An 11,449-nucleotide genomic window follows, 5' to 3' on the forward strand; every position below is an offset into this window, starting at 1 on the left:
AATAACTTAAAATTTTATAGGAGTTTTGATCACAAAAACTACCAACGTATTACACTTTTATACAGTATTCAAACAACAGATAATTATTTTATTGTTTTAGCATTAATTGAGGGTATGTATGTTTTTGTCATCTAACAGAAGGTAGACTTTCGGATGCTATAAAAAATTAGTTTTTAAACGACTTCCGAAAAGACCGGAGTTTCTCAAATTGGTGCATTATTTTCTTATTACCATGGATATTAACATGATCATCGAAGGATATTTACAAAAGGCAAGCATATTGCAAGAGGCAATGCCTAAATTATCCCTTGAGGTGAGTAGAATATTTTCCTAACTATTTTAGTCTAGTCATCTTTACGCTTTTCCTAACTAATATTACAAAGGCGAATAGGAGTTTATTATTTGTTATGCTTTCACGCCCTAACATCAGCACCAATTATAACCAAATTTTGCAAACACGTTGTCGGGCGTACCGAAAAAGACATCTAGGGTGCCTTTCATACCGAGAAAAAGTACTGGCTGTTCTTAAGCAATGGGAATCAAATTCAGAAAAGAAAACCCGACTTGATTGACCAAACAACATATTATGAAAGTAGAGCCGTGAGCAGGAGATAGTGGTAAATAATAAAAATAATTAATCAGTACCTCAGTAGGAACCTAGTTGGAATTTAATGTCATTGCTTTACTGAAATACTTAAAATGACATTCGAACCGTAAATATTTTTTGTACCCACTTAACTACAATGTATAGTTACAATGTTGCCGAATATGGCAAATCATTTTGCACAATGCACGTGTTAGCTTTCGATGTAGGTATTACATTTTTTTTTAATTATCAGCCGCTATGTCAACGAATAAGGCATTAGGTACCTATTGTTTGCCGTTTTTTTTGCGCCCTAAAAACGTGACACGATTAGATTTCAAAACGTTGCCTGTAATTTTATTTTGCATTTTTAGGTGCACCCTAGAAGTAATTAATAAAAAATTAAAACAACCAATTTAGTAAGTAATTTCCAGATAGGTATCTAGTATTTTTAATTCAAAATCAAAATTTTAATGAATAAGTAACTAAGCTTAGGTAAATTTTAAGTAAGTACTTCGATATATATTATTTTCTATCAAGTAGATTTTAATTAATTTTTAAAAGCGTACAACCATCATCTTGTCAACCACAGCTGGACATATGTCTTTTGTAGGTAGGTACAAATAACACTGACTTGCGCCGCTTGGTTTGGGTTAGGTCTACCAATGCAATGCTGCGTTTACTTAGCGTTGTTTGTATTTTCACAGTATTAAAAAATACGTGTACAACCGTTTAGTCAGAAATACGGTCAAAATTAACACATATTTTTTTCGCTGTAAAGAACTTCTATTAATAGGTTATACGAATAGCTTAAGTTCTTTCAACCTCATTGAGCAACACCCAGATTATTATCTGGGTTTTTTTAATTTGAATTAAATTTTTGGATTTTAAATTTATCGTAACATAGTTACAATAAATCAAAACTATCGACAGTCTTTTTTCAGGTCATTATTAAATTGGGAAGCTACTCTTGCACCCACGGGCTTTTCCCACCAATGGGTGCAAGGGGAATTCGTATTAGTATTATGATGAGAAGCATTTGGTACGGTAGCCAAAAAATTCTAAATCTCCAATGACGTGTCACGTTAATTTATGTAATTCCTCTTCATCCCATAGTCTTCTCAACCTGCTTGGTTATTTTATATCAGAGCTGGTTACTTGTTTTCACTTCTTCTTTTGGTTTTTGGCCAGCTTCATCGAAATTTGATTTTAGCAATAGGTACCACGTTTGTCTTTCTTGGTACACGAAAATAAATATTATCTTTGTTCGTTAAAGTTAAGTACAATATTTAAATATATGGCATATCTTTAAACCTAATAAAATCATAAATATCTCGTTATATTGATGGAGTGATGGAGTTGAGAGAGATATGAGGGTTTTGGGAGTTCGGAGCTGGAAAGAAGCACCTTCTGACCGCCTAAATGGAAAAATTTGCATTATCAAGTCAATGCCCATCCAGGGCTGTAAAGCTTTAATGGTGATGATGATGAATATAACAAATTTATCTATATTAACAATGAAAATAAAATATAGTAATGTATCATGCTCACTATGTACCTATTATTGAGTATGTTGTTTATTTGAGTGAATACAACGTGTGTTTGGGTTTGCGGTGTGCGGGTATATCCGATTGTGTATGTGTGTTTTTTATCTCTTTAAAACTATACCGTTAAGATTTTAGGTAAAAATTTAAAAATCTGCTCTTTTTTGTTTCAGAAAACGATATCAAACAATGCTTTCGCTGAGAAAAGATCTGACTGGCAAAAAGGTATTTTTGTTCTTGCTTTAAGAGTTTAATTACTTTCCACGTTTCACTAAGCCACCAGCCAGGGGTGGTTAATCGAAGGTTTCCAGGTATATAGGTTTTTAGACAATACTACTAGAGTAATGGAGTCGGGCCTTTGTGGTGCATGCAGCACTAAGTAGGTAGGTTCTTTCGCCACAATTATGTTTTTTCTTTTATTTGTATTAGTTTTTCACCGTCATGGCTTTTCAAAACCGATAAAATTTCTGTGGGTAATTGTAAAAAAAAAAACCTTACTACGACTCCGCAATTCCGATTTGATCAAATCCATGGCAATTCTGTTTTGCACTTCAGTCCTTAAACTTTCAGCAGGCTTAATATTATTTTACTGAAACAGCGTCCACGCTCAAAGACACGTAGGCTATTAAATCAATAATCAAATATCGAATAATCGTCTCGGATATCCGTAAAAATAAGCTATCAAAATCAAATTCATCGTCAATCATTCAATCGTTTTTGAATATTATTCAAGTGTAAATCTAGACTTGAATTGTAAATTGTAATGTGTGGCAAAATGTAAAGATAAATATCAGTCTTAAATAAAGATATTTTCTTTATTTATTACTGATATTTCCAAAACATTTAATAACCATATAATATTTAATTTATGCTTAACTCGCCGACTCTAAGAATTTTTAGAAATCGACGAAAAGAAAAATTGCAATTTGCAGCGTCGCGTCGTACACGGACACGCGTCGTATCGAATCCCGTAATGTCACGCTCGTAAGTTAATCCACTGAATACCTACCACATAGTTATATAAAATTATAATATCGTATACAAGCTTTTAAACCGAAGAGCTGTCAAACCCTGAAACTCTTAAAAATTTATATCTTATATTATTCATTTCTGTTGGCCCCAGCTATGGGACTAATAAAGGTTGAATGCGTGGTCGCTATTATCAAAGTAATTGTAAAAATGAAAGCCAGTCGTTAAGCTAGGCTTCATACAAAAATTTTCAAAGCCCAAGAAAGGGATGTGTGTGGGATGACGCGAGTAGGTATCTAAATAATTATGAATCGCGGAAGGCCAATAAAACTTCTTAGTTCCAATTTATTGGAATGCGTAAAAAAAACAACATTTGTGATAACGTCAAAGTATAATTTCTTACTTGCGTAACTACCTATCTACATAAGTAAATATACGGGTTTTTAAAACTTTTTGAATATAATATTGCCGTGTCAGTTCTGTACATTTATAAGTTGGTATTTCGTCATTTTGGAAGGCGTATTTCGAACCAACCAGAAAATAGATTTTTTAATTCGACGCTTAGATTAGCCAATCAGCATTCACGTTACCCATTCTAAACAAATTGGGAATTTGGCAATGAGAAATTCTTTGTTAGTTTTCATTTACCCGGTCCTTTGTATTAGAGCTTTCGCGAGGATTCGTTTAGTAAAATTTTTCTGTTACATATACTTATAATGATTTGTAGTCACGTAGTGTCGCTCAGGTCCACTGCGAGCTCATTAGCAGTCCAGGTTCGATTCCCGGCTCGGGGTCCATCTGTGAATTTATAATTTAAGAATTTACTGTAAGTAGATATGGGCTGGATGGGAGGCGTCGACCTAGGCTAGCTTCAAACGATAACTTGACATCTATTTTTAAAAAAAAAGTGTAGAATTTGCGATAAAAAACTTCTAAGCCAATTAACAAACACAGACTGCTAGTTTAATTTCAATATAGGTAGGTATTTAATGATATCTTGAACGGAGAAATAATAAAATTACTTACTTTATAAAAATTTCTTAGAATATTCTTGTTGGAATAAAAAAGGTAATTTCATAAACCTACCGTTAAAAATTAGGTCAAGGATTTCTATTTTCCACGTGATTCCCTTTATCCAGACATTTTATATTCTGTATTTATTTACTTCTTTCCATAAACCATAAAATGTCGAAGAGTTTGTATGTTATTACGAGCTAAGCTCTGTTAGCCTGTTTATTGAGTAAAGCCAATTTTTTTTCCTTTACAAATTAACCTTTACCTACTTACTATGATGCTATATGGATCTAGTGTTAAGTCAAGGTGGTAGCGGGCTACCTGTCAGGGGTATGGCAGTTACAGTAAAGCGATACCTAATCCGTTTCTACACGACATCGTACCTGAACGGTAAGTCGCTTGGCGGCATGATACGTGTCTGTGGGTAACTCCATCCACTGCCAGACCAGACTAGAGATTTGATATAGATATTCCGATGCTTATTGCATGCTTATTTCTAGCGCCAAGCAGCATTTTTGGGAGTGTATACACAATGAATCGGAAGACAGCATCCTAGGTTGTTCCAAATTAAATAAAACTAGCAAATAAAGGATCAGATCTTTTAATGTCATAATCACCATCATATCAACTCATTACCGGCCCACCACAGAGCACGGGTCTCCTCCCACACGTAGACCACCACGATGGCCAAGCGCGGATTGGTGGACTTCACTTAACCCTTGAGAACATTATGTAGTACTCTCAGGCATGCAGGTTTACTTACGATGTTTTCCTAAGCTGTTGAAGCATATGATATTTTAATTACTTAAAACACACATAACTTTAAAGAAAATTTAGTTGTACGTGCTTAGATTCGAACTCGGCCCCCCGAAAGTTAAGTCGGCCTCCTCCCCACTGGGCCAACTCGTAACTCAATAAAAAAAAACAAACATACTTTGACAGTAGCAGTAGTTAGGAGTAGGAATATTCGTAATAGATAGGTGAAGACTTGAAGAGAAGTCACAGGCGATGCTTGTCTTAAAATATTGCCTTATAGCAACAAGGAAGCCTTCAGGATTTATTTTCCGGAAAAGCGGTGATTTTATGAAGAATCTCTAAATTGGAATTCCTCTGTTATCAAATATTTATAACGTATTTCATGAACATTAAAGCTGTACTCTATAGATACTTGTGAGGGTACTTTCATATTTGCTATGGGCAAAATTTATTAAAATGAATTATTACCAACAAAGGTTCTTCCTAATTCAATATTTCTGAGAATTCTATGATTATGAAATACAGTTTACTCTACGGAATATAAGTAAAATAAGTCTTTTAGGTTGATTAAATATCGGATTACCCTTACACATTTAGGTGAGTAGATATTTTCTAACTTTCACAAATTTGTATTCAGGAGTGTAATTATTTTAATTACAGATGCTTTGCTTGCTGTAAAAAGGGACCCTGCGGTTTTGGAAGCAAAGGTGACCGTAAAGGATCAAAGTGTATTCAATTCTTTAATGGATTTGGAGCCTCCAAAGAAACCAACAGGATTTCAACCACGTAAGTAGCTACGTTATTGTTATTTTCAAAAACTGTTTATCGTAAGTATGAACTTTTTTATTTATGAAGGATCTACCGTTTAAAAATGAAAAAAAGAGGTCAATCAACACAGTCAATGTTCACACAACTGCTTATTGTCATTGCATCTCCGGTTATCCGGATAAAGAAAACTTTTTTTAAGAAACCGCTATTTTTAATTTTATTTGAATACCGGCACGAAAAATCAACCAGTTTTCCAACCCTGTCCTAAGGACAATGTAAGTTTAATTCTTCTTAAATCTATTTTTTTTATATGTTTCTATTTTTTTTTCTTGTGAACAATAACATAACTTAACCGCTAATGAATGAAACGATGATACGAGAAGTACGAAACTGCGTATGTGACGCGGAAATCTTACTATTGTATGAATGAAAATCTGTTTTTATGATTGCAGGGAATACTCCAGAGGCTAGACCTCGTTTGGACTTTGACAACAAGATGTGCATGGAACGTGCCGCGCTGTTATCGCTATCATCTACCCAGTTCAGCCTTTTGCTGAAATACGTGGACACTCTACGTCAGCAACGTATGTCGTCTCAAAAACAAATTGTAAGTGTTAAAAACCAATATTAAATTCCTAACCGACAACAGGAGAGTAATGTTTTGCACAAACTTTTACCCGACGAGGTTTCTTGAAATTATTGAATACTAAGATCCATACTGAAACTCCGCAAGGTTAAAGTACAAAGAAAGTAAATGTAAATACTTTAATCTTTATCCTATCGTTATAAACAGGAATCACAATTTAATATGCTTTTTTGGACACGGAGCTAACGATACTACCTGATGAGAAAAGTTCGGCCAATGTTCCATTTATTGCTTAGGGTCAACGTTATTAAAAAGCGGTGATAGCCCTGTGGTTAGAACTACGGCCTTATTTCAGGGCGACTGAGATCGATCCCCGACCCGCACTAATAATATTTCGGAATTACGTGCGTTTTTTTAAGCATTAAAAAAATTTAAACTAACACTTTGCTTTAACGGTGATGGAAAACATCGTTAGGAAACCTGCAAGCCTGAGAGTTCCTCATAACTTTCTCAAAGGTGTGTGAAGTCAACCAATCCGCACTTGGCTTGGACTCTATGCACGCCACTGATGATGATGATGATTGTTGTAATAGCGGCCAGGTTGCAGGGCGCGCGCTACTTCAGCAAGCTGGATGCTCGTTCGGGGTACTGGATGATTCAGATTGACAATGAAAGCGCGGATTTATGCACGTTTGGAACACCTTTTGGACGGTATCAGTTTTTACGTTTACCTTACGGAATTAACTGCGCCTCTGAGGTGTTTCATGCTAGGGTACGGCAGCTGCTGGAAGATCTGGAGGGTGTAGACTCATTCGTGGATGATATTATCGTATGGGGTTCTACTATGGCACAGCACGATGAAAGATTGAAATGTTTATTGGAAAGGGCACGGCAGGTAGGTATCAAATTTAATAAGGAAAAGTGTGAGTTTAGGGTACAGGAAGTAAGTTATTTGGGACACACGTTTAGTGCTGGTGGTATGGCAATTGACAAAAATAAACTTAAGGCTATCGAACTTATGCCGACCCCTCAAGATAGGCCCGCTTTAGAGCGTTTCTTAGGTATGGTAAACTATTTATCAAAATTTATTACAAATTACTCGGAAATAGCATCACCCTTGCGTAGTCTCTTAAAAAAAGACGTAGTTTGGTGTTGGGACGAACAGCATGATAACGCGGTGCGCCAGTTGAAAGGCCGGCTGTGCGCGGCGCCCGTGCTCGCGCTGTACGCGGCGGACGAGCCCGTGCTGCTGTCCGTGGACGCTAGCTCCCACGCGCTGGGGGCGGTGTTGCTGCAGGCGGGACGGCCCGTGGAGTTTGCGTCGTCCACGCTCACTGATACGCAAATTAGGTATGCGCAAATAGAAAAGGAATTGCTAGCTATTGTATTTGCCTTAGAGCGATTTCATCAATATCTATTCGGCCGGGGTGACATCACAGTAGAAACGGATCATAAGCCTCTCGAGGCCCTTTTCAATAAGCCGTTAGATGCCGTACCTGCACGTTTACAACGTATGATGCTAAGAATTCAAGGTTACAGGTTCAAGGTAGTATATAAACCAGGAAAATATATGTTCGTAGCGGACACTCTGTCGCGTGCGCCGTTGCCTGAGCTGATGACAAGTAATGTCTCAGTCGAAGTTGAGGAACAATCTTGCTTTGTGATTGACAACGTAAGGTTCAGTGGTGATAAAATTAACCTAGTTAGAAAAGGAGTCGAATCTGATAAAGAATGTCGAACTATTATAAAGTATATTAAAAATGGCTGGCCAGCAAATAAATATGATGTCGATGAATGCGTGCGAAAATTATGGCCATATAGAGAATGTTTTGAATACATAGATAATATTATTTTGAAAGACAATTTAGTTTATATACCTCAAAGTCTTCGATCCGAAATGATAAACCGGGTTCACGAAGGTCATATGGGCATCGATAGGTGCAAGCGACGTGCTCGGGATGTGATGTTCTGGCCGGGCATGTCGCGTGACGTGGAGCGCGCGGTTCGCCAGTGTGTGACGTGCGCGGAGCACGCGCCGCGGCCCACTCGGGAGCCAATGATCCCGCATAAGATACCTGACCTTCCGTGGTCGAAGGTAGGCTCGGATATTTTTCAATACCGAAACAGGAACTTTTTGCTTCTCGTTGATTATTTTTCAAACTTTATTGAAGTTAGTACATTGAATAGTATTGGGAGTAAGGCGGTGATACAAGCTATGAAGGATCAATTTGCAAGGCATGGAATTCCAGCTCAATTATTGACTGACGGAGGCCCGGCCTACCGCTCTAAGGAATTCATGGAATTTCGGAAGAAATGGGGTTTTGAACATATCTTTACTTCACCCAATTATCCTCAAGCTAACGGTCGAAGCGAAAAAAGCGTTCAGACAATAAAAAATTACTTAATTAAAGCGACTAATTCGGGATCAGATTTTTATTTAGGCTTATTAAACTTTAGAGCATGCCCACGCGAAGGGTTAGCATCTCCGGCGGAATTGCTTATGGGGCGTAGGTTGAGTACCAGACTTCCAGCATACGAGCAGATGCTCAGACCACACCACGATAACAAGTTAGATTACGATTGCATGTTACGTAAGCAGGCTAAGAGTAAATCATATTATGATCAACACTCGCGAGCGTTGCCTGAGCTAAAGCCGGGAGAGAATGTAGTTATGGTAGATGAAGGCAGACGCAAGCACGCTAAAGTACAAAGTGCAGCGCCTCAGCCGCGCTCGTACTTCGTTACAGACATGTCAGGGAGGCGATATAGACGAAATAGACGTCACTTACTTCGTATTCCTTCAGCGGAGGGCACCGCAATGTTCCAAGAGGAAGAAAAGTGGAGTAGCGCGGAAAGTGATGAACAAAATGCGCCGGATGAGATTTGTGCTTCTGCTACTACTGTCGTAGAAACCTTGCATGACAATGCACAAAGGGTAGAAACTCATAATAATAATGATATAGATATATCAATCAGACCGGCGGCTGTCAAGGCTCGCATTAATCTCAAAAAATATAAATGATTGTTACTCTTAATATAATTATAATTAGGTATGTTCTTACAATGAATTAATTGTTAATATATACTAAGTGCATGAGGTGATTGGCTTATGTATATTTGTACATGTATACATAATCAGTCTACCAGTATTGAATCTATACCTATATGCTTTTAAAATTTTATGGAAGAGATGTTGTGGTTATGTATGTTGTATTATTAATTTTTATGTGGGTATGCCTATAATTAAAAACAATAAAGGAGTTCTGATCAAGTGCCGAGTTTGAATCACAACAATGATGATGACCGTCATTTAGCTAATGATAGCTGATTACATAGGCATAGCTGTAATTAATACTCTTATATCATAAACAATATCAAATCTTAAATAACCAAAAATAGAAATCTTGATTAATATCCCCAGATTATTACAATCTCCTTTTCAACTTTTTCATGTTACGTAACATTTTTAAGAAGTAGGTAATCTGAGATCTGCGGAGCTATTGTGTAACAAAAATTATGTCGGTAAGTAAAGAAAATCGTGCTGATACGTTTGACAAATATTCTTTGTGGTTCATATATTTATAGCTGCTTTAGTATTTTCATCGCAGTGGCTAAAGAACGCATTTTATTCTTTAATCGCGCAAAGATAATTTAAGTTTAAATGCAATGTGTAAATTATGGATATAAGAAATATTTTTTTAACTTGCCATGTCAGGTTTTACATTTAAAGCTATGGCATTGCAGTACTTGTAGTAACTACACTAAGTACCTAATAATGCTGGAAGCTATCTATGTAAGAAAGATCTCCTAAATAAAGATAATAAAACAAGTGCAAGAAATAAGGTTAGAAACTTATGGAAGGAGCGGAGCGGCGCTAAGGTTTTATGGATTTTTTTTATCAACCACTCAGAATAAAACTGTTAATCTTGCCATTTTCTGAAGAAATATTAATATTCTAGACACCACTCACCACTGGCAACTGTTCTCCATAATGTTCACAAAGACGTCCACCATCCTCACTTGGCCAGTGTGGTCGACTATGGTCTAATCCCTTTTCATTTTAAGAGGGGAGGCCCTGTAGGGGGTGGGTAATGGGATGATGATGATGATGATGACTGCAGGATATATCGTATTGCCAAACAGAAACCGCAGTGTTTAGACACTTCCTATACGTATCCATCCCTACTAATAATATATCATCTTAATGCGAATATTATATAAGTAATCTTAATGCGAAAGTGTGTCTTTTTGTTTGTTTGTTACCTATGTTTGGCTTAACCTTAGAGCCGATCTTGATAGACACACATGTAGCTTGCATCCTTGATACGGACATAGGATAATATTAAATCCGTAACACCCGCTGGTAAAACTTACTTGCGGTTATAAAAAAAATTGCATTTGCATTTGTTATATTTTGTCAGTGCATGTTTTGGTTACTTGTCTTGGTTTGTAACCTAGTGAATATACATTTTATCCTGGGAAAATAAAAGGTTCCTGCGAGTGTTTTAAAAACCCTAAGTTGTCGTTGACGATGTCGCTACAAGTCTGTCGGTAACAGCTAGTTTAAGTTATTAGTAGAATTTAAAGAAAACCTAACACAATTGTTTAACTAAATTCCATAATTTTCAGGAGTGTGGGTTTTGTAAGAACAACAGACAGCCGGAGGTGTGGTACACCACGCATGCCCTGAAGGACGCAAAAGGTCGCGTACGATGTCCCATCTTGCGCTCCTTCGTCTGTCCACAGTGCGGGTCCACGGGCGACCGTGCTCATACAATTTCCCATTGCCCCAGAAGAAAATAGTTTCAGCTGTGCTGCAATACTTTCTGTAAAATAATATAAAACAAATAAAACCTTTAAATAAAAGCGGATACATTTTACTTTAAAAGTAGTATTTAAGTTTAAGTTTATTTTTAGAAATTTTTATAGAGGATGAACTTTTATTTGTTAGACCGAGCTAAACTCAAGAATACAAGATATCCAATTTAAAGAAATCTCTTTTTTATTTAAAAATCTTAGGGATCGCCCTTTTAGGAGTTGACCAATTAATAAAATAGTAGTGGGACCGCTATTATGAATACTTAACGTACTTTCAAAACTTGCCTTAAAAGTGGCCTTGAGTGACATAGGCTGTATTTATGCCGAAGGGGTTGAAACGGTGGTTGGGAGTCTTCAGTTTTTTTTTTTTATAAATGTTCTACAATACACACATCGCCATCTAGCCCCAAA

At 36.7% G+C, this 11,449-nt stretch overlaps 1 protein-coding gene across 1 annotated transcript; it reads left to right on the forward strand.

Moving 5' to 3' along the window:
- The first annotated feature begins 133 nt into the window (after positions 1–133).
- Positions 134–11,086, forward strand: LOC120628567. Its single transcript, XM_039896998.1, has 5 exons — positions 134–313; positions 2,301–2,352; positions 5,527–5,652; positions 6,087–6,241; positions 10,850–11,086. The coding sequence occupies exons 1-5, from the start codon at positions 233–235 to the stop codon at positions 11,021–11,023; spliced, it is 588 nt and encodes a 195-aa protein (XP_039752932.1). The 5' UTR covers positions 134–232; the 3' UTR covers positions 11,024–11,086.
- The last annotated feature ends 363 nt before the right edge of the window (positions 11,087–11,449 follow it).

Source organism: Pararge aegeria, chromosome 13, assembly GCF_905163445.1.
Source record: "Pararge aegeria chromosome 13, ilParAegt1.1, whole genome shotgun sequence".
Taxonomy (NCBI): domain Eukaryota; kingdom Metazoa; phylum Arthropoda; class Insecta; order Lepidoptera; family Nymphalidae; genus Pararge; species Pararge aegeria.

Bases quoted from the DNA above. Each gene is read 5' to 3' on its own strand.
- LOC120628567 (XM_039896998.1), top strand. From the start codon at position 233: ATGGATATTAACATGATCATCGAAGGATATTTACAAAAGGCAAGCATA. The intron at 314-2,300 runs GTGAGTAGAATA...TTTTTGTTTCAG, and splicing joins TGCCTAAATTATCCCTTGAG to AAAACGATATCAAACAATGC. The intron at 6,242-10,849 runs GTAAGTGTTAAA...CATAATTTTCAG, and splicing joins TGTCGTCTCAAAAACAAATT to GAGTGTGGGTTTTGTAAGAA.